The 24,468-nt window shown below is 25.6% G+C and overlaps 2 protein-coding genes across 7 annotated transcripts in view; both read left to right on the plus strand.

Annotated features, from left to right (window-relative positions):
- The window catches only part of LOC145183507 (uncharacterized), a 297,046-nt gene that overhangs the window by 78,194 nt on the left and 194,384 nt on the right, over positions 1-24,468 (plus strand). The window lies entirely within an intron of this gene.
- LOC149893976 (nucleotide-binding oligomerization domain-containing protein 2-like) lies at positions 555-23,140 on the plus strand. Of its 6 annotated transcripts, XM_090076564.1 has the most exons (10): positions 1,843-2,017; positions 2,299-2,356; positions 3,367-3,612; positions 3,764-3,997; positions 7,606-7,737; positions 8,915-8,935; positions 12,742-12,812; positions 13,268-13,571; positions 13,784-13,837; positions 15,573-16,463. In XM_090076564.1, the coding sequence occupies exons 4-10, from the start codon at positions 3,940-3,942 to the stop codon at positions 15,587-15,589; spliced, it is 657 nt and encodes a 218-aa protein (XP_089932690.1). In that variant the 5' UTR covers positions 1,843-2,017; positions 2,299-2,356; positions 3,367-3,612; positions 3,764-3,939; the 3' UTR covers positions 15,590-16,463. The 6 variants fall into 6 exon arrangements, with proteins under 6 accessions (XP_089932686.1, XP_089932690.1, XP_089932684.1 ...); XM_090076560.1 differs by lacking the exons at positions 1,843-2,017; positions 2,299-2,356; positions 3,367-3,612; positions 15,573-16,463 and adding exons at positions 555-739; positions 19,462-20,799; positions 22,548-23,140; XM_090076558.1 differs by lacking the exons at positions 1,843-2,017; positions 2,299-2,356; positions 15,573-16,463 and adding exons at positions 19,462-20,799; positions 22,548-23,140 and having other exon boundaries at positions 3,414-3,997.

Below are 24,468 nucleotides of genomic sequence, written 5' to 3' on the forward strand. Positions count from 1 at the left end.
TGATAAAACTCTGTATGAGCATCAAAGTTTACTTGAATGCTAAATCAGAAGAAACTCTTTTATTTAATGTTTGCTAAGAACGAACCGTGCAGAGCCAATGCACTGCGCATCATTCTAAGCTCGAAATAAAATCAAAGACAAAATTTAAAGACAAACTTAAAAATAAAAATTTATTGATTTAAGCGAAAATTTTAGGTATTAGATTCATAATTTCTTGCGTTAAAACTTTAATACAACAATTTAAATTAGAAAAACTTGCAAGAACAGAAAAATTTAGAACAGAAAAATCCATATACAAAATTACCAAGAAAAGAATGAAAACTTAACAAAAATCTTCATACTGATTTGTTGAAAACGACTCGATGACGTCAGTTTTCTGCTTGAAAATGATGGAAATGAAGTAAAAAAAAAAATATTTTTTTCAAAAAAGTTGGAGAAAAAAACTTCATAAATAATACAGTTAAAACAAAGGAGTTAAAATACTCAAGTCAGTTTCCACATGAGTTCGCTGAATCAGGTCAGCATACTTACGGCATGGGAAGAAGGTGATGTTTCATTATATTCACCGCCGTCATCTCCCTTTTTGTAATTTCCCTAATGATTAATTCTTTGAGTTGCAATTCCATTAAACTTAATTTTAAAACAACTTCTAAGTTTTGATTTTTCCGTCTTTAACGTAAACACTTTGCGGAAACTGTATTGTGAGTTATGGTTAAATCAAAATGCAAAATCCAAAAATGTAAGTGATTTTATACAACTTCAATAGTGCTGTTTTCATGAAAAATCCTTTTTCTGATACGAGTAGTAAATCATCCTTTTAAGAATGATAAATAGTAAATAATGGTATATTGTTATTTTCTTTCTTTTACATTTTTTAAGTCTATAAATAAGTTCAAATTTGCTTTCACCTTAACAAGGATAAAAAAATATACATGAAGTTATAAATGAAAGTAAAGATTTTATTTTATCAAACAAGTAAAAATGAAATTTTTTTATAGGTCAAAATTGAAAATGGTCGCTGCGCAATCGTTGACAGTCCACACGTTATAATTAGAATTTTAGTAATTCGAAATCTCGGTTTGAAAAATTAATTTCTTGCTTTTTAAAGGCACAACAAGTCAACTATTAAGATTTTAAATACAACATCTGAAATAAGTTTATTAATTTGCTCTTTATAAATAATCTCATACTTTTCTTGAAATATTCAATCATAAACGAGCAAAAAAGTTTATTTCTTGCTTTTTTTAAAGGCGAAACAAATAAACTATTAAAATTTTTAATAAAACTTCTTTAGAAAGTTTATTAATTTGTTAATCATAAATAAACTCATACTTTTCTTGAAATATTAAATCATAAAAAAGCAAATAACATCACAAATAACGAGAAAATCATTAACTGGCGTTTAAAGATGCTGTTCAAATGCATTATAGTTATATTAGAGTTCTCGATTTCTTAATCTATTGCTACGACAATATTCATAGCTTATTTTATAATATAGAAAAACAGGCCTCTTATTTATCCCTGTAAGCACCAACAAACCCAGCCGTTCAATTAAAGCAAGTCATACATAAAACTTGTTTGAGTAACAAGTTGTATTTTTATTACCATTTAAAATATCGAGAACTGAGTTTGCAAATGAACCGAAAGAACTCAGTGTGACAGGCTTTGCTTTGAATAAACTTTTATCAAAATTTTGTTAAATTTTTTAAAAATAAGTTTCGATGTTTTCTTTTTATTTCAAAAATCTAAAAAAACGTAATAAAACTCAAACTTCTCCTGAATTTTTTTTTCTTTAAAAGCAAATATGACGTATGTTCTTAACTGAAATATGACGTATATTCTTAACTAAAATATAAACCTGTAACAAGGAGTATTTCTAAAAAATAAAAGCCTTTGAAGGCCATCGGTCCTGTTTATTTAAAAGTGCAGGAGAACGGCTGGAATGCAAAAACAAGACAAACAACTACAAATGAAAATAGTAAATGCCTCCCAAAATAAGATGATGAAACATTCTAAGGTCATTTTTTCTAATAAAATCTTTTCTTTACACCTCGTGTTAAGAAATCTCGTGTTAAGAAAAAAAATTATAATCTGAGTTTTGAAGAAAACACAAAAAAATGAAAAATTATTTGCTATATATATAAATAAAGATTCAAATTAAAAATCTTATTAAGTCAGTTACTTATTCCGTTTCGGTGATATGAGATGATCTTTTTTGAAATGTTTTCAAAAAAATTATAAGAGTTTACTGTAAATGTTTGAATAAACTTCAAATTTAAAACTTTACAAAACTTTTAGAAAAATTATGCTGCATAATTTTTTGCTGGTTTCACGAAAAAAGCTTTACAAAAGAGAGGTACAAAATTTCAACTTAAGACAAAATTAAGTTTTCCGTAATTCAATAAACAAAAGTCCAAATTAGTGTATTAGGAAGATGAGTTGTTTAGGTCCGTCTTTTTGGTCATGTTATTTTGTGAGTTTTTGTTTTCACCGTCAGTTTTATTAATGTTAATTTATAAGAAACATAATTATCAATGAATGTAAATAAAATGAAACATGACATGTTTCTTTTGAAAATATTTCTTTATTCTTACATAATGTCATAATAATTCATAATGATAAATTCTTACATAAGATAAATTCCCTCTAACATTCTATTTCTCTAACACATTTTTTCTTCATTTACGAGCGGAAAAAATAAATTTTGATGGCATTATTATAAAATTTCAAGTCAGTCATGCAACTTTTCCTTGGTTGCACTTATCATAATGAATAAAAGTTTCAGGGTTTGTTTAAATCAGGAACTAAGAACATTTAGAAGGGAATACTCAAATAAAGAGAACTTTTACAACAGACGACCGAGAGAGACTGTTCTTTTTTCTCTGAAGCACATGAACAATGAATTGAACGCAGATCAAACTCCTTATTTCGTTTGTCGTAATTAGCCTTACAAAAAAATTTTAACGAAATCAAGAAAAGGGATTTAAGATCTCTCACGAAAACTTAAGAATCTTCTTATCGAAAAAGTGAGAGAAACATTGTGTGGACCCTTTTATGATGTTTGTTTTTAGGGACTTTTAAACACCTTGTTAATTTATTTATCATCAACCATACATTTTAAAGAAATTTGAAAAAGTAATCACTTATGTTTAGGGTATCATTTTTGATGTCAATATACAATTTTTTTTATTTCTTTTGGAGTTCAATTAATATGATTAAAAGTTGAATATATTTGATAAAAATTGTTGCTTTGAATTTTTGATTTTATGAAGCAAAATCTGTTTAACTTTTATTTATTTTCAATAAAAAATTGTTTTTTTTATGAGTTAAAAATATCATTTTGTTTCATTTAATTTGTGTTTTTAGATTTATGATTAATATATTTGTTAAGTTGCTTATCGTGCTGATTTAAGTCGTTTGTCAACAAAACTTTGTCAACAACGTATGTTTTATTAGGTTTAAACTTTTACGCTGAGAGTTTTAACTGAAATGTAACTGTTCTTAAAATGATTGTAGAAGACTAAAGATGACAAATTCGTTTGATAGCATATTCAAACTGACCGCAAAAACTTCAGAAAATGAAAAATGGGATGTAATAGTGTCATATAATTGGTAAATAAGTAAAAAATGATGATTTATATAAAGTATTGGCTAAATGCGAGTATTAAGTTTTGTTTAATGAAAAAAACATCGCTGATGATTTAGAGAATGAAATGGTAAAAGATGTTGCAAACTCTGAAATTATTTTTATTACTAAATTCAGAAGAATATGAAAAACCATTTGACTGTATCAGAGAATATATAATGCTTACTCGTGCCGGAAATTAATCATACTTATACAAGTTAAAAGTTACCTGCCTCTCTCTTCTCCCAAATAAACTACAATCATTTTAAGGAAGAAGAAGGAGAAATCAACTGTATGAAAATAAGGAAGAAAATATGATGAGAGTATTAAAAGGAAAAGTGAATCATGTCGGAAAAAGATACTTGATTAAAGGTACATAAAAATATTTTAAGAAGTTGTTTAAATTTTTTTGTGAGTTTAATTTATAGTTGAATTTGTTTCATTATTTTAAGCTCATTCCAATTTTTTTCTCATAGTTTGAAGGACACTTAGTCAATTTCTAGGTTTTATATAAAACACATCTTTCAATAAGTAGTCGTTAGTAGACGAGTTGTGTAAACGAGTATGCTCTCCTTGGTGAATGTTTTGTTTTTCGTTTTCTCTTTCACCTCTCGCCATCTCGAACAGTTTAGTTGTGAAACTAAAGAATTTTGAGTGGTAGTAAGAGGAGGATAACGTTCTTTTGTTTTTATATTAATACGCATTATGAGAAGGTCTTACGCAGATTAGGAGTTTTTTCCAATATTCGAACTACAGCATAGATAGTCAGATGCATCTGCATAAGATGACTTTATTATACGATAAACGAGTTAAATGACTTTATCCTCCTTTCTCTTTCTTTCATTTAACAGTTGTATTTTTCTGTTTAAATATGGCGAGAAACAATTCTTTATTCATGTATAAAAATTTTTGTTAAAACAAGAGGCCAAGAAGTTCAAATATAATGCTAAAACGTAAACAGGTCAAAGTCTGAGGTTTTGGGTAAAAATTTTAGTGATTCTAAATCAATTTCCAAAAAAATCAAATACCGCTGAATGCAACAGTATTTGAAGACTCTTAACAAATAATAATGAGCTAGTATCTTTGATGTGCATCACATAACTGCACTGTTCAGAATGTCCTTACAATGGATTTAATGCAAGCTCCAACAGCTTCGAAAATCTCTGCTAGTAATTCATGTCGTTTGCAAAATTATTTATACTTGTGCAGGTCAAAATAATAACCGAAAAAACTAGGAGAGTGGTCATTATCTTTTTAGCAAGAATACAAACACGTTGACAGACCGGATACTCGCACAAGAAGCGTGATTCCATTTAATCAAGAAGAGGTTTACAACTTATGATAAAATCTTTAAGAAACATCGTAATTATGCTTTTAAAAGAAATTTTCAGTTTCGATTGAGAATAAACTTTAATTTGAATTCAGTAAGAGTTTCCGTAACTTGATGTTTAAGCAAGTGCATTATTACACAGAGCTTGAATGAAAAGATAGAAGCGAGAAAAAGTATGACTATAGTTGTTTAAATTAAATCTTGTCTATTGGCAATTCCTAAATGATGTATTTTTTTTTTAAGCATAAAATTAAACTGAACAATCCTTTTGAATTCCAGTTCAGTTTGATTTTAATCAGTTAAAATGTCAGAAATTTTTTTAGGTGAGTTTACATTGTAGAAGTTGTAAGATAAATTAACTTGAGAAAGATAAATTGTCGATTAGGTAGGGATCTAGTTTTAACAAATTTCGTTTTTTGCTGACTAGAAGTTGACTGAATTGAAAAAGGTTTTCCCAAATCGGCTTCACTTTATTAAACTTGTTTTTTTTTATTTAATTTTTTTTCTGATTATCTAACGAATATTATTACTCGTTGCACATTTAACCTTTTTAAAAATTTGAACATTTAGAAGGAAAAAGATTCACCAAACCAATTTGTCATTTAAACTTGAATAACTTAAAACTGATTTACAAACCAGAAAACATCACAACTTTAAGTTCATTCAGAAGACAGTTCCTGACAACAATCTAAAAAAGTATTTATAAAAGTCATCATAAAGTACTTATGAAAGTCATAAAATTTTAAAAAACTCATAAAATATTCATAAAATTTATAAAATAATAAAGGCTCATAAAATATTTATAAAACTCAACATTAAATATTTATATAAGTCTATATAGAATATTTACAGAAAATTTCATAAAGTTGCTTTATGCTTTTAAAACAAAAACTAAGTTCACGCTTAAAAAGCTTTTTCAAATGAAATAAAAACTTTGTTATGTTAAGGATAGAAATAAGCATACTAATTAATTCTTCAGAACAAATTAGTAGAGAAATCTAAAAATGCAATTAAAATGATGCTTTTTTAAAAAAAAATTTGTAATATTTCCTGTTAGAAATTTTTTTCAGTTTTAAGATCAACAAAGTTTTCAAATTCAAACCTTCTTCACTGTCATCCTTTTTCACTCTGTCATTGCTGGATAATGGCTAGCTGAATAGTAATGAATAAAGTGTAAACTTCTGTATCTTTTTTTTTTTTTTTTTTGATTGAATAAATATTGATTTCAAAATTTGTTCAATCAAAATATTATTTTGATTTAAAAAAATTGAAATTATTTTACGTGTTTAGACAAAGAATTGCAAGATTCCTGAAATAAATTTGTGATTCTTCACATACTTTATATTATTTTGTTTCAACACACAAGTGCTATTTGATAAAATCCATTAAAAATATTTTTTTGAAAAAAAAAAGGTTTATGAATGTAAACTTGCCACACCACATTATATTACTGTTTTAAACTATTAATCAGTTCTGCTTTAACAAACTTGAAAAATTTCAATTTATATTAAAAAACTTAAAGAAACTTGTGTCTTATTGTTAATGGAAAAATCAAAAGCAAATGCTTAGCAGTTTTTTTTTTTAAAGATGAGTTGTTTTTAGGAATTGAAAAGGGATTTATGTAATAAAGATAGAGTTTGTTAGGGATTTTAATGTAATTGTAATAGCACATTTAGAAGCAATCACTTTCACAAGTGATTCACTTACCTGAATATAATAAATTATTTGCTAAAAATCATTAAAGTGTTAGTCTCCTTAGGTATTTTGATTTGCTTCTGAATTTCTTCTCTTTAATTTAGAGGAAAGTCTTGATTTGTCTATTCCACATGACAAATTACAAGAAACAAAACTATTGTATATTCAAATTTTTCAAATCATAGATCATAAATGAATGCAGGTTTTTTAACAATAAAAATATTTGAGTAGAAACAGCATTTGATTTGAGAGAGTTTTTCATGAAAAGCATTTTTTGTGAACATTTCTAAGTTACATGATTGATGATTTTTAATGATGTTAAAAAGAAAATTTGTTTTTTATTCATTGAAATTTCCTCAAAGATATGCTCTCTGCTTGTTTTATTACATTAAGTAGCAAATAACAGTCAGTATAGTATAGTAGCTATCTAATTCGAATACTTGTTTACATAACATTCATTTACAGAAAATTATAACAATTTCTGTTACATTTAACTTCATTCAAATTTCAGTATAGTATAGTAGCTATCTAATACGAATACTTGTTTACATAACATTCATTTACAGAAAATTATAACATTATCTGTTACATTTAACTTCATTCCCCCTTCTACTTGCCATCTTTTCATTACAAGTTTATTGTAGATTTTGTTTTGTTAGTCAATCTTTCATATAAATATAATTTAAACAACTTAAGTTGAACACTATTTATGTAATTGTTAAGGAGCTTCTGCTTTGAAGACTTGTGACTTAGTAATATCTCTTTTCAGTCAAACCTCTTTTTTATAGCCTGTACAATTTGTTTTTCCAAACAGGAATTTTAAAAAATTTGAGTGCCTCAAATAATTATAAAATAATTAATTTTGTTTACTAAAGTGATACCTATTATAGCTGTTTAAAAAAATATATACTGAAGTATAATATTTTGTAAAACATTTTTGATTTTGGCACACTAGATTCCATGGGTAACACATGTTGTCCTAAAGCAAATGGCGAGAACAAAGCAGATGATGAGAAGAAAGCATTGTTGACATCCAAGAAAACAACAATATGCTACATGTCACCAGCATATTGTTTGAATCATGAAGGTAAAAGAAATTCTTAAGAATTTTTTTTATTGTTAAAAAAAGTTTTAGTTTTTATGACAAAATAATTCTAACACTTTGTTTAGGTTTTCAGTTTTAACCATCTTTTATTTTTAACAAATATTAATAATTTTTCTTACATTACCATTTACTTTTCTTATGATACTTATGTATAAAATGAACAGATGTATTTTAATAAGAGAGCACAGTCAATATTCAGAACCATCTATAAATGATAGACCAAGTCACATTGTTGAAAATACAAGCAACATGAGATGTCTAATTTTATTAAATGTTTTTACACTAAACATTTTGTTTGTTTTTATGAGTGTGTTTGTCTCTCTCTCTCTCCATATATATATATATATATATATATATATATATATATATATATATATATATATATATATATATATATATATATATATATATATATATATATATATATATATATATATATATATATATATATATATATATATATATTATATATTTATATATTTATATGTATATATATATATATATGTATATATATACATGTATTTTTATATATGTATACACATGTATATGTATGTATATATACTTGTTTATTTTATGCATGTATCTGCATTTATGTGAAAGTTGGACATTGCATATTCATAAATGTAGTATAGTTTCATTTAATGTAAATAGTAGAGAGGTTGTATTAAATTACAGAATATTCAATAAACTTTCTGATTTTTACAATTTTTATGATTAAACATTATAATGATTCAGTTATAATTTGTTAAGCTTTTAAAAAGAAAGAAAAGTGTTAAGGACAAGAAAACCTTTCATTGAAACTTACTCCTCCTAAACAAATTATTATTATTATTTACAATAATTTTTAATCATAATTTTCAGTAATTGATTTCTGAAATGTTGTTTTCCTAAGGTTTTTACTTAACTTTAAATGATGAAATGCATTTAATAAAAGTTTATCAAAAAATGGTTTCATTTCTTTAATATTTTATTAATTTATAACAATTTCTAATCATTTGAGTAAAAGACTTATTCAGTTTCTTACTTATTCAGTTTTTATTTATGCTCAAACAGTCATTTAGTTCTCCTCTCATTTGATTCTCTCAGAAATTTTATTTACTTACTATGGATTTTTTATGATCATTAATAACTATTGTGGTTTTTCTGTTCTTTTTTCCAGATGCAGAACAGTATAAGCATGGTAAGCAAATTATTGTGAAATTACATTTTGAATAAAATATTTTTCAGCTTTAATAAAACATGTAAAATTAAAAAGAAGTTGACAAAATTTGACATAAATTTTAACACCACCTTTTAAGACCTGTTGACAAAACCAGAGAAAAAATTTGTTTATTTGCAAGTTTCTCTTTTACCATCAGCAATAATCTGCCATTATAATTTTATTCCATTGAAATTGTGATAAGTGATAATTGCTGATTTGTATTCAGGCCATATCTGAGACGGGATACTGGGGCCATCTGGCAAGGGTCTCATGATACATACAAACCTCTAAATGCTTAAAGCATAAAAATTTAAAATATTATATTATAAATCCAAAGTTATGCATCAGTACTACAATTCAGTACAATTCTAATGTTATTATTATTATCATTATCATTTATGTAAATATAAGCTATTAGTTATTTAATTCTTTACAAGTTATTTATGGTGAAAATAAGTATGGGTTGTTTTAATAACTGGAGAAAATTTTCACATATTTGTTATCTATTATTATCATATCTAATGTTTATAAATCTAATATTAATTTATGTTTTAACACTGAAATTGATGCTAAACTTTTTAAAGACATTTTTCTGTTTTAAGTTATTTCACCGACCCATTATTATTGTATTTGATATTTGTATTTGAGTTCTAGGATATTTTCAATTATTTTTTATGCTGTTTCTCTGATAATGATAATCATGTTTTTAAAAAGCTGTTTTTTTGCAAGTTTTTCATTTAGCATCAGCAATGATCTGCCATCATAATTTCATTCAATTGAAATTATGATGGAAGATCAATGCTGATATTGTTGTACTCAGTATTTTAATGAAATTATTGTTGTACTCAATATTTTAATGAAAACTTCTTTACCTTTTCTCTTACTCATGATTAAGCTGGAAGAGGCCAATATTATAATATGGAGTAAAGAGATTTATTTCAATTTTTATTATATATTCATATTATATTTAATTTATAATTTTTTTTTTTTTTTTGTATCTTTAAAAAAAATTATACAGTGGTTTTCATAAATTTAGACGCACTCATTTTTTTTACATATATGTAAGTAAATACTTAAAATAAAAATAAAATAAAAGTGCTACCGCTATTTTTGATATATTAATTTATAGAGGAAGTGAAACTCTATTATAGAGTGCCTAAATTTTTTTTATAGGATGTTTATTACTCATTCTATACCAATTAACACAAAAAAGTTAATTGATAAGCTTGATTTTATTTTATTCATAAATTTAGACGCACAATCAAAAAAGTCTTATATCTTGTTAATTGATAGGTTAAATAGTACTTTTTTCCCATATTTCTCAAAAATAGGCCTAAATTAAATAATTTTGTCAAAAAACCTTATATAAATATGAATTACCTGGAATTAGTTACTCATTATTTAATAAATAAACAAAAGTTAAGTTAGTTTTGCACTAAAAATATGCGAAAAAGGGGCAAAAGATGTATCACTCAAGATGGAAGATGGTAAATTATTGCTCACATCAAAGATATCTATCTCACATTAGAGCTGTATTGCTCACATCAAAGATATCTATCTCACATTAGAGCTGTCAGAGCTAATCCAAGAATTAGTTACAAAGAATTGATCACAGAATTCAATACAACACGAAATACATCTATTTCTCAAAGCACAGTCCACCGAATACTTATCAAATACAAGATTGGAGTCTACTCTGCTTTGAAGAAGCAGCTTCTGCGTCCATATGATAAACAAAGGAGACTAAAATGTTGTCGTGAAAGAAGGTAATGGACAATAGAACAATGGAAAAACATTATGTGGAGTGATGAGAGTAACTGTTTGCTTATCAATCACAAATCTAACATAACATTCAAAAGAATGGCTCACGAAAAGTATTATGCCAGGTACATAAGACCGACTGTACAAAGTGGAGGAGACTCGATAGGAATCTGGTCATACTTCAATTACAAAGGTGTTAGTATGTGTCAAACATACACCGGAAGAATCAACTCCAGAATATACGTAGAAGTACTGGAAAACAAGACTAATTCCATCAATTGACCTGCTTATGCTCAAAGATAAACCATGGAAACTTCAACAAGATGGAGCTACTGCACATACTGCTTACTATACAAAGGAGTGGTTCAACAATAATAATATCAAGACAATACCGTGGCCTCCATACTCACTTGATTTGAACCCGATTGAAAACGTTTGGGCTTGGATTGACCGTGAATTGGCAAAGGTTCAAATTTCCACACTTGGCCAGCTGAAGGATGTTCTTAAGGAGACCTGGTATAGGGTCCCAGAAGCAATGTGCAAAAATCTTGTTGAGCCTATGCCTAGAAGAGTTCTTAGTTGTATTAAAGCAAAACGCGGATACACAAAATATTGATTGGTTCATAAACTACGCCTCCTAATGTATCGTGCGTCTAAATTTATGAATAATTTTTTTTGTCCTATTTTTTTAATACCATGCAGTTGTACCTAATTATTACTCAGTATTTTAATTTTTTTTTGTAAATTTTTTTTAAAATTTTTATTCTGTATGTATTTATCTAATAAATAGAAAAAAAACTAAACCGAAACCTTTTTTCGTTATTGTTTTATCGTTAAAAAACTAAAAATTTCTATTCTCAAATATGAGTGCGTCTAAATTTATGAAAACCGCTGTATAAAAAGCTAATATAAGTTGTTTTTCTGTTGTTGTTATTATCATTATTTTTGTTATTATTACTAACATTATTTTTATTGTGATTGTTATTTATACTATTGTTATTATTATAATTATTATTATCACTGTTACAACTTTCTATTATTTTTTAGTTTTTGTTTTTAATGTCTCAGATTTTGATTAAACTCATAAAAAACTGGGAGCATTTTATGCACATGGTTAACAATAACAAGTTTTCCTTAGTTCACTTGGCACTCTGTAAAATCAAAATTTATTACATCTTTAATTTTATAATTTTTCCTATTTTGGTTTTTTAAAAAAATCAAGTTGAGAAACATAACAGGCAAAACAAGTGTTCACATCATTATAGTGAAGTAGGCAGTTTTAGTATTTTTGCATACACAGCATAGACATAGCTTAAAGTAAGAGTTAAAGCCATTTTTTAGTTCTCATAATATTACTTTGACTATGAGTGTTAAGCTTTCTTTTATTAATGTGCAAAATGTACAGCACAGCCTGAAAGTTATTTCTTGAATTCAAAATAATCTAAGTTTGAATTCCAGAAATAATCTGCCTTCATTTCATAATCTAGTCATTCATGATATCTTACTTCCTTAACTAAACTGAATATCTTCTTTTTGTTTAACTTATATTTTTACTAGCTAGCAATAACACATTTAAGATTTTTTGGAAGATTTTGTGATGATCTAAAAGTTTCTGAAACTTCATGATCTAAAAGTTACTGAAAACTTCAATTAAAACCTTGAAAATTATGTTTTTTGAAATACAGTTAAAATCATTTTACTTAGAAAAAACATTTTTGTTTAAACAGTCATTAGCCATCATCTTTGGAAAATCAAGAAAAATGGCCAGAGGTCAGTGATGAAAGTAACTTTTAGGTAATAAATAGGAAAAGCAAAGAATTTGAAAAGTAAAAGATATAAACTTGAAAAGTATAGTTGTTGCTTTGTTGAACTTGGTGGCAGTGATAGTATTACTATTTGAGGCTGTTTTAATCGGAATGGATAGATTTGACTGGGTCCAGTTTTATAATATTGTAAAATACCATTATTGTATAACTAGTATATTGTAAAATATTGTAAAATATTATTGTGAATATGCTTTTCAGTATCATCTTCTAATGAGGGACCATCAAGAGTTGCTGTCTTTCATGATTACTCAGCTGCTGATGACAATGAGGTATTTTTTGTATACTCATAATTACATTATATCATACTTTAAGATATATATTATGCTTTATACATACTATTACATTTTTAAGCTGAGGAGTACTAAAGGCATATAAAGGGGAGTTAGACCATTTTCCATAGTGGTAGAATGGATTACATTAATTACATAATTTTGTAAAAAATTGGCTGTCTACATCAATGACACCCTCCTCCCCCAACCTCCAACTTTTTTATACATAACTAAAATTAGTATATACAATAAAAATTTTAAAGTTCTTTTTTTCAAAAACATTTTTGCTTCATGTTCTAGTATTTGGTATAGTGGAAAAATAAGAATGTATTCACTTTGAGAAATTCTTATTATACTTTTTATACTATTTTAATTATAGTTATTTCAAAGCAAAAGGTTTAAACAGTTGTTTTGGAAAAGTGAAGAGAATATTTTTGAAGTTGTATCTTGTTTAGGAAAAAGTTTTCGTCTTGAAAGATCAAGCAAAAATGGGTAATATTCTTGACAATTCAGAATTACTATTACAATTAAAAATGAAGATTGGGAAAGACTGGATGAACTTGGGGCGCTTTTTATCAGTCAGTGATAATGAGCTTGATGTCATAGATGCTGAAAATAATGATGATTCGGAAGAAAAGGCTTACATAATGTTACGTGCATGGAAAAACCAACAAAAGTTTCCTACATTAGAGGCTTTAGCAAGTGCGATGTACAAGATAAATAGATTAGATTTGATAAGAGTGATGGAAAAGTTCTCAAGTACAAGCTTAATTTTCTAATTTGAAGTAAAATAATTTGTAGAAATCCTTTTTTTAATTTTTAATTTTTTTTTATTCATTTTTTTCTAAAACTGAAAATTTTCTGAAGTTTATAAGCATTGTGAAAAAAGTTCTTTTTATAACAGAAGTTGAAGTTATTTTTTACACAAAACTTTTGAATAATTTGCTCATTTTTATTAAAATACTTATTAGATAAATCATTTGAGAGAGAAAACCCCCTGAAGCCATCCATTGAAGAAAAAGAAAGTAAGTTGTTGTTAACTTTGCCTAAGTTGTTTGGTAATATGCAACATCTTATCATAATGCTGATTTTACCTTTCATTTTTAAACTCATTTTTATTGTCCAATGAATTATTCATTAGCTGCCTATTGGCTTGTTTGAAATTATTAAACGAACTGCAATAGAAGCTCTTACTAGAATGTTCTTATATATTGCCTAGTCATTTTCTTATACAATGCTATGGTGCATAGGCAATAGAGAATATTTAAATAATAAAGTTAAATTGATTCCTGAAAGTTTAAGTCTTTTTCCATTGATTTAATTGGTTAAAAATCAAATTGTCCTACCAGCAAATACAACTTCTAAATAATTATTAGAATTAGTATAATGAATAAATTAAGTAATTTAGTAATAATTAAAAATAAAATTCATAAACTTTTTGTATGATGAATCTATAAATGATGAGTGAGAAGACTTATTAATTAAATCACAGCTGCAGCTTGGTGATTTAATTGTGAATTAATTGACAGTAAAAAAAAGAATTTAGCATGCTGTAATTGTTTTTTCATAAAATGTAGTTAATCAAATTTTTTTTTTTTTAAAAGATACAGTTTTTTTTTAATACAAAGGTTATATGATGAGAGAGAAACAATTCCATGTAAAATTTTTTTCTTTTTGTTTAAATTATAATCTCATAAAATTCTCTAGGAGTTTATGATTTAAACAAAAAGAAATTAAGCTTAATATTAGATATACTTTTAACATTAAAATTTTATTTTAAAAAAAGTTAAAGCAATAATAAATGTGAATTATTGTCTTTAAGGAAAATAGTTAGTAATTTTATTTATTTTTTAATGAAATTATAAAATGAGTAATAATAAAAGTAAAATTTAGTCTCATCTCTATTTTACAACAAAATTCTCCAGCTTTGTGTATTTTTAGATAAGTTAATGGCAAAAAAATTCTTTTTTTAAAAAAATGTTTTTACCTTCTATTGATTTTTTGTAATCATTTTTGGTATAAGTAGCAATATAGAAGCAGCTTAAAAGTTGTTGATAATTAATTTCTTAATTATTAAATTTATTCATAAAACTTTATTCAAAAGCTTATTCAAAAAATTAAGCTTTTCAAAAGTTCATTCCATTGTAAAATGGAAAGGTTTCTATCTAAAATGACGAAACCAATTTTTAATTTTAGTAAGAATGGAATAAAGCTTCATTCTTTTTTAAAAACACTGCAAAGAAAATTTTAAATAGTTCTTGAAAAACTATTGTGATTAATTAAAATGAATGAATTAAATCTTTTTACATTTTTAATAAATTTGTTTATTATTTAATCCAAAATTTGTATACAGTAGGCAAAAAAATAAATGGCACAAGCATCTTTTTAAGTTTGTTTTTTTTTAACTTATCTGTTTTCTTATGTTTTTTTAAAACTGTAAAAAATGTAAATGTACATCAAAGAGTACTACTATTATGAAGATTTTTAAATGTATTTGTGCATGATTTTACCAAAGGATTATTGTTTTTAAAAACATTAAAAGCACACAGGTGTTATATTGGAAGCAAAAAAACAAATGGGACAAAAATTTTATTTAGTATTTTTTTGAATTTTTGTGGGAAAAAAAATAAAATTTTGGTAAGTTTAAGTCTAAAATTATATTTACATATGTAACACATGAGATGCGTTCATATGTAACATATAAAATATATTTGTAGCACACAAGTTTTGATTAATTGAATAAAATTGATTAATTTATAGCAACATGCACATTGTAAAACAACATTGGACGATTTTTCAAAGAAACTTAGTTGTGGATTTGGTAAGTAGTGGCAAGACCTACAGAGAAAAAATAAACAGACTAGAATCCCTTTTCCAACTGTCGGCAACATTGTAAAGAAGCATAATTTGAATGGGACTACAATTGATATATCAGGAAGAGGCCGTAAAAGAAAAACATCTGCTGCTATTGATAGAAACATTATTTGTGAAGAAGTGAAGAAAAACAGATTTGAAGCTGCTCAAAAGATTGCAGAAAAAGTTAAAAACAACCACAAAATCATGAATTCAGCTCAAACTATCCAAAATATAATTAGAGAGCAAGGATTTCATGGTAGAGTATGTTGCAAAAAACCCTTTTTGACTCTAAGATAAAAAAGTATGCAGACAAGACTATCCAGTACTGGAAGAAAGTAATTTGGAGTGATGAATCTAAATTACAAAGGAATTTTTTTGAAAAAATAATATTAATGGGATGGAATGGCCTGCCCAGTCCCCCAACCTTAATCCAATTAAGCATTTGTGGTCCATTCTAGAACGGAATATTGGAGATTGAGCTTACAGAATACAAAATTATCTAAAAGCAGCAATAGTCAAAGCATGGGAGAAAATAACTCCAGAAGAAACCAAATCATTGTGGAATCGATGCCTCGACGTCCGCAAGCAGTTATTCTGGCAAAGGGTGGCCCTACTAAATATTGATATACTAAATTTTTTGTCTAAATACTAATTTTTTTGTCTAATTTTAAAATTTTTCTTATTTGTGCCATTATTTTTTTTTTGCGAGAAAATATTTGATCAATATAGGTACAGTTGATTTTTATATGTCATATGAACTTATATTTGACAATTTTTGAATAGGATGTTTCAATATAATGCTATTTTCAAATAATGCATAGTTTTTTTCCTTAAAAACAAAAATCAACTACCATTTTTTAATCATTTTATACATATTTTTTGAAAAAAAAAGTTTGTGCCATTTATTTTTTTGCTTACTGTATGAAGGTATTTTTTATTCAGTTTCTTTCCAAGATCTGTTAGTGGTAATTATTTAATGATGTGGGTTGTTTCATTCGTGCATTATTTTAGTGCACGAAAAGTTTTTGGAGATAATTTTGATTTGTGTGGGCATTTTAGTTTTAATAACTATACTTACTCTTTTTTTACTGTATTATAGAGATGAAAATATAGAACTTTAATTAACTATGGTTAGACATCAGTGAATCAGTGATATTGATTTTATGAATTATTTTAGGTTTAATACGTTAGGTTTGAATTTGATTCTTGCATGGTTTCTAAAGTTGATTAAAAGGGAGATTGTAGGTTATTAGAAATGAAAATGCTTTATTTTTACCAGTACTATGATTAAGCTGATTGTATCAAATGCAGCTGTTACTCATTAAACTAACGTTAATTTTGTGTTAATTTTTGTGTAATTTATCATTGATGCAAAAATTTATATTTAAAATTATATGCCGTAGTTGATTTTCATCTAGATAATTAAGTTTTTTGGTTATAATTATATTTGTACTGTTTTTAATTGTTGGAAACAGGTTGATGAGGTCTTTTCTTTTATCCATTTTGTCTGATTTTTTATAGTAATTGTAGATACACACACTAATTGGCATTCTTTGAATATTTATCTTGTAAGTCCTTTTTCTATTTCTTTAATAAATACATTAAAACTTCAATCTTCATAGGTTACTGTTACTAGTTCTCAGTTCAATCTCAGTTCAATTGAAAAGTTAAAACAAACTAAAATAGGTTGCTATTAACAAAACATTTTTAGGAAGAACCTTTACAAATTTACAACATTTTGAATATTTCAAATCTTTTTATCTCTCTGATTCAACATTTCAAATCTCTGACAAAAGTATTACTTCTAAGTAATTTTTATTTTTTATAAGTTTTTAGTTTGTTTTTATTATTATAAAAAGTTCAATTAAAGTAGTTTAGATATGAATTAATTGTAAGCAATATGTGCAAGCATAAATAAAGAAAAGTAATTGTGCTGGCACATAAATCATTTTGTTAAATTATGTGCCAGCAGACACTGATAAAATAAAGTTTAAAAGAATGTAAATATAAAATATTGATTTTGTTATAGAAATATAATTTTATATATGAAAAGATTTTATTTTTACAATAAATTTTTTAATGAATAAGTGTAAATATGGATACAAAAACAGCCACAATAGGAAGTTGTAACAGCAGGAGAAAGGGAACCTTTTCCTGTGCTTTTTAACTTTATTAGGAATGAGTTATTTTATATATTTTTGTCAATGAAATTAATAAAATTTGAATAAAATTAATTTCATATATTTTGTTAATGAAATTACAATGATTTAAATCATTTACTTATTTAATTCTTATATTTATTTAAATATTTTATATTAATTTAAGTATTTTATATTAATTTAAGTACTTTATATTAATTTAAGTATTAAATTATATATTTTATTTATATATTGATTTATATTTATATTAATTTATTAATTTATATTTATGTTAATTTATATTAATTTATATTAATTAATTTATATTAATTTATATTAATTTAAATATTTTAAAAAAAGTTTATATTAAATTAAATATTTACACAATATTCATATTATTTCTTTAAAATTGTTACACACAATTAAAAGAATTTTTTTTTAGTTTTGAATCTTCAATATTTATTATTAGATTTAAATTTAAAGATAATTTTTTTATTGCTATAAATACTTTTGCTATTTTAACATCAGGTTCAAAATATGCTTTCTTAGCTTCTTTGTTTATATTTTACTATTTTCTTGTGTTTTATGTTGTTCATTAAATATGTTCATTATATTGTTCATAAAATTGATAAAATTTGAATAAAATTACTTTCATATATTTTGTTAAAGAAATTTAAATGATTTTTTGTCTAAGTATTTACATTATATTCATATTTTTCTTCAAAGAAGCTATTTAAAATTTTTACACATAAAAAAAGGAAAATTTTTTTTTAACTTTGAATCTTTAATATTTTTTTTAGATTTAAATTTAGAAATAACTTTTTTGTTGTTGTTTCTTCTATAAATACTATATAAATGCTATTTTTGCTATTTTTACAGCAGATAATTCAAAATATGCTTAACTTCTTTAAGTTTTACATTTTCTTGTGTTTAATGTTGTTCATTAAATATCTTCTTTATAAATAATTCACAAAACCAAAGTAACTTATGCATATTTCCTTTATGACAAAAAACTTTTGTTTTTCACCTTTAGTTGATACTAATAGAGTTTCTTCTGACTTGTGAAACAGAATTAGTACCTGGTTATAAGAAAAAGAGTTAATTTATGAATGATATTGAGTATTTGAAACATAAGAAATTTTATATTTCAAATATTTACTATTTCAAGTGTAGTAGTCATAAAAAAAAACAAAACAAACAGTATAAATATTTTTAATTATAATATTTTCTTTTGATGTACTATTTCATAGTAATTAAAATTTTAAAATTTGATATTTTCAACACAATCTAACATGTTGATTAACTTCAAATGCGAATTGAATTAAACTTAAAATTCATAATAAAAATGGACATTAAAATGAGATCATATCAGCAAAGAGTACAAGTAATCTAAGCATAAACACATGTTGATTACAAATTAAATGTAACAATTTTTAAAAAAAAAGTTTAAGAAAAGAAGGAAGAAAAGTTACAACCCCAAGTAAAAATATAAGTTATTTTTTGAAACAAACTTTAATTGGGAATCAACTTTAAACTTTCGTTTAAATTTCAACATTATACCAAAAGCATAAGTTTTTGTTCAGGTTGCTTGATTTGCATAATTTTACATTTAATTTTTAGAAACCTAAGATAGATTTCTTCTTTTCTTTTTTCAGAAATGCGTGAGGCACTGAAAAATCATTATCTTAAAACTTATGGAAAAATGGATGAAATTGTGCACTTAGTAAAAACTCCAGCTAAAGTTGAACTCTTAGATAAGTTCATTGAGTTGACTGTAGTTGATGCAGATGAAGTGGAAAAAGACACTGTGAGTGTTGCTGAACGAGAGTTATTTCTTCAGAGACAACTGACTTATCAGCCAATCGAATTTAAGGAAGTGTTTTCGAAGGAGCTATCTTTACTACTGATATCTGGTATTGCTGGAATTGGGAAAACTTGTTTGCTCAGAAAGTGCTTATTGGACTGGGCCAATGGTAGATTATGGGAAATTGTTGATTTTGTGGTTTATCTTGAATGTAGAAAGTTAAATCAGTTTCAAAACATTGGTAAAATAAATGAACTGTTAAAAGTTTTCTACGAAGATATTTTTCAAGAGTGCAATGTTTGTGAACATTTCTCTATATTGTTTGTGATAGATGGGTTGGATGAGTTTGCTCACTTAGATAAATTAATAAAGCATGATCCACTAAATCCAAGCAAAGAATATATCATTAATGCATTAGCAGAAGCATTGAATGTTCAAAAATACAAATGTGTTGTTGCTGGAAGAGTTGGAGCTGTATCACAATATAAACATAAAGTTAGAGAATGTACAAACAAGTTAAACATTCAGATAATGGGCTTTAATGATGATGGAGTTAATAAGTATATTGAAAATTATGGCAGCCAAAAAGACACCATTAAAAGAGTTCTTAAAGAGTCTTGCTTTGCTAAAGCCATGGCATCTGTTCCGTTTTATTTATCAGCAATATGTGCAATTATTGCTGCTAGTGATTCTTTTTCTTTCAACACTATGACTGAGTTGTATTGCTCTATTTTTTTATACTTTTTTCAAAATCACATTTGTAAAACCGAGGAAACAGTTCATATTATGATGCAAAGTGAGAGTAACAAGCAACATGTTTTAAGAGTTTGTAAAGTTGCATGGGAGTTGTTCAATCAAGGTAAAGTTGTTTTCTCCCAAGAAGAAATAAAAGGGATTGTGAATGACTTTGATGAAGTTGAAAATGAACTTCTGGGTTTCATTGAAAGAGTTGAATCACAACTGGGTTATCAATATCAGTTTGCTCACCTTACTTTAATGGAGTTTTGTGTTTCAGTTCATGCACACATTTATTTGAGTCCTGTGGAGATTTTAAGTAACAAAAAGTTGCGTAGCTGTTTCCCTATGATCTGCGGACTGGCAAATGAAAACAAAAGATGTTTTGTGAGATTACTCGGCAACTTAAAGAATTCAAATGAGGGAAGGAACTTATTACTTAATGCTGTACTTGGTAAGTTTAATTAAAATGTTAAAGAATTATGTTTGAACTTTCATTATTACTATTATATTATGGTTTTAATGATAACGTTTTCTTTTTCTTAATTTTTTGTATTTAAATGTTAAATTTTGAGAAACTTTGAAAAAATAAAATAGTTTTTGTTCCCCTTAATTTTTCTTTAACTATAAAGTATTTTTGTTATGTTTAGGGCTGTTTTTCCTGATTTATCTTTTTTTTTTTTGAGATTAAGCAGTAGAATGACTAGTTAGTCAATTATTTACATTGAAAATCTGACAGTTAGACATTAAATAACCATTAATGTTATATTTGATCTCTGATATCTGTGTTATTTAAGTCAAAGAATTTTTTAATATTATTTTAAAATATTTTGACTGACTTGGTTAAGCTAAAAAGATCAGTCGACTAAAAAAAAAAAAAAGAATGATGGCTACTAAAAACTCTTAATATTTTACATATGCAATGTAATAAAAAAGTAGGCAATGCAACATTTTAAAGGAGGATAAATTATTCAATATTTAAAAAATGTTTCTCATTCAATTATAGTGTTCTTACACTTTATTATAACATTCTGATAAGTGTAAAAAAAGAATTAAAAAACTTTTGAAATTTATTGAGTTTTTATTTGCTAGCTATTAATAATTTTAACTTCAAATTGCGACTTGTTTTTAAAAAATGCTTTTAAAAAAGGTATTTAGAAGAACAATATTTGAAATAATTTTGCAATTAATGATGTGGTAAAAAGAATTTTTTAAAGTACTTCTTCATTTTAGCGATGTAAAATAAGTTAAATATGCATCACGCAAATGACTCTCCCTCAGAGATGTAATAATGTATCTTTCTATACTCCTACAATGTTAGCTTTACTAAGAAGTCTACTCATCACCTTTGAATATATTAAGATCAAGTAAATTTTATAAAAATAAAGTAACTTTTTTGAGATAAAATCTCCTTTATAAGTTGTATAAATAAGAAGTATAAATTTCTTTTATGCCGGAGTGAAGGATTTTTTTCTGTCAAACAGAAAATCTTTTACAAATTGAAAATCGAGTTGTAATCTTTAACAAGCAAGCTTATCTTTTATTAGATTGAAATTGATAATTATAATAATTAATTTATTGCCTAGTGAAATTTGATACTTGACACATCAATAAAGGCAATAAATAAATGCTAGTAAAATTCATGAAATTAGAGCAGGTGAAAATTGTTTAAAAATCAAGTGTGCAAAACTGTGCAATACAAAACATACAATAGGTGAATTTACAAAATTTAATCCTCCATTAAAATATCATCAGTTCTTTAGTATTTAAGATAATGTAAATCACTTGAATAAGACATTTGAGATATTTTAATGGATTTACTTGTTTAACCAAATTCTGTTTCAGATATAGTTGTTAATCTTCATTCTACCACCAGTCTTTTGTGCCACTAATAAATCAACAGTCAGTTTTTGGAAGTCACTTATAATCAATGACTAATTATAATATAAATAATATATATCAATATATATATATAAATATAAATAATATATATCAATGACTTCCAAAATTTGACTGTAATAATAATAATAATAGTTTATTGTTGTTGTTATTGTTGTTGTTGTTGTTAAATATCTATTTTATATTTATTAAATACTTGTTTCAAAAATCTTTAAAGTTGATTGTCAATAGTAATTATTGTTGCAAATAGATAACTATTAATAGTAATAATAATTTGTTATAATTATTCTTCCGTAAATCAAGATAATCGAAAGATGTTCATGGAATGCTTCTTTGAAGCGCAGGCGTCAATTACCGAGGACATGAAAACATCAATCGATAAAGAAAAGTGGTTGATTATTATACGCAATGGAAAATCTTCTCATGAAGTTTCACATGAGAAATATTTCATGAAGGAGTTTTTTAACGCAAGATGCAAGTTGAATGGGTTACGTGTTTTTAAAAATATTTTATCTGAAGATGAGAAAAGTCTTCTCATTTTATGTTCGACCAACGTTCGTCATGTCTGGTTAGCTCATCCAGGGAAGATCGATGGATGGATACCGAAGCATAAGATTAAATCGCTGTGGATACACATCTGTGATACTTTCGTATCAAAGAACGAGTTCGAAGGTTTCTTCCTCCCGTGGATTCGACTCGCTGAAGAATTAGATCTTGAACTTCATGACGACACGAACTTCATCGACGACATTTGTAAATGGCTTCGTGGCGCAAACTTCAAGAAATTGTGGATTGCGTGTCGTGGAAAAGATTTTCATAACATCAAAGAGTTAAAAATCGAAAAAGACAAACACGAAAGTTGAAAGTTATGAAAAAGTATGAAAAAAAAAAAGAAATGCTAAAAATGTTTAACATGTTAAATACACACACATATATATATACATATATATATATATATATATATATATATATATATATATATATATATATATATATATATATATATATATATATATATATATATATATATATAGATATATATATATATATATATATAGATATATATATATATATGTAAATATGTAAAGGTATATGTAATACAAGAAAGTTTTTATAACATCGAAGAGTTGAAAAAGTTGAAGTGATACGAAATACTTTTAATTGTTTAAATATTTTTAACATATTAAATATGTAAAATGTATATGTAATACAAGAATTATTTATGAAATGAAATATTAAGTATTCATAAAAAGAATAAAGCAATTTTCTTTTGAAACATGAAACGTAGAAAAAAATGGAAAGATTTTAAATTTTTTTTTGTTACTAATATTTGTTGTTTATTAAAACTTAAAAAAGTTTTTTAAGTACTTCAAAAACCACGGAAATATGGTAATATTTTAATAATAATAGAAATAAAAAAAAAAGGCGTTAAACCTGGGTTTTAGGTATTGATTTGATAAAATGTTTATTAACAGAAAAACTTTGAGCTGTTTGAGGTTTTACACTTCAAACACAGAAGGTTGTTTTTAAATGTTTAAAGTAATAGATTTACTTGCTACTCGTTTGGGTAAAATATAGAAACACTCATGATATCTTCTTCCGAAGTCAAAACGGTCATGTTGTTACATGGATGTATAAGACAAGACATGGACGTGCAACTCATTGTTTTACATCAAAGAGGTTGCAGAAATCAGCGAGCCATGCGAGTTTCCTACTAACTCTAAAATTTTCACTCGTCAACAAAAAAATCTATTAAAGTGGCTCCCCACACTTTTAAAACAAACCTCTGGTCACGTGTTATTAGTTTGAACTTTAGTAGCGTTTGTTTAATAAGACTGTTCAGTAGGCAGGTCCGTTTTTAGGGGTCGAAGAAGCTATAATTTTGCCACTTTATTTTTCCATTCTACGTTGATATACAAAGCAGTTCCAAAAAAAGTTTTAAAAATATATCAATTTTCCTGACTTCCCTGAGGGTTTGAGTATTTTAAAAAAAGTCAATTTTGACCAATTATTCGTTAAATTGCTACCTTAATTGGATCTAGGACCAACAAAACTAATAAATTTTTTTTTGTGTGAGCTGGCTCTACTATTAGGAAGGTTCGTATAAAATTTGAGCTCAAAATATTTAAAATTTCTCGAGATAACACATTTTGAAATATGACCTGGTTTCTTTTAAAGACCTGGTTTTTACTATATTTATAATTGTATATTTATCTAAATACTC

The sequence above is a fragment of the Hydra viridissima genome, unplaced genomic scaffold (genome assembly GCF_058129835.1).
Source record: "Hydra viridissima isolate aposymbiotic clone 2 unplaced genomic scaffold, HvirCarnegie_v1 scaffold_1, whole genome shotgun sequence".
NCBI classification, from domain to species: Eukaryota; Metazoa; Cnidaria; class Hydrozoa; order Anthoathecata; family Hydridae; genus Hydra; species Hydra viridissima.

What these genes read in the sequence shown, in the direction of transcription:
- LOC149893976 (XM_090076560.1), top strand. Translation starts at nt 3,940, where the DNA reads ATGATGAGAGTATTAAAAGGAAAAGTGAATCATGTCGGAAAAAGATAC. An exon ending in CAGCTGCTGATGACAATGAG is followed by an intron (nt 12,813 to 13,267) that starts GTATTTTTTGTA and finishes TATCTTGTTTAG; the next exon opens with GAAAAAGTTTTCGTCTTGAA. An exon ending in ATTACTTAATGCTGTACTTG is followed by an intron (nt 20,800 to 22,547) that starts GTAAGTTTAATT and finishes CCGTAAATCAAG; the next exon opens with ATAATCGAAAGATGTTCATG.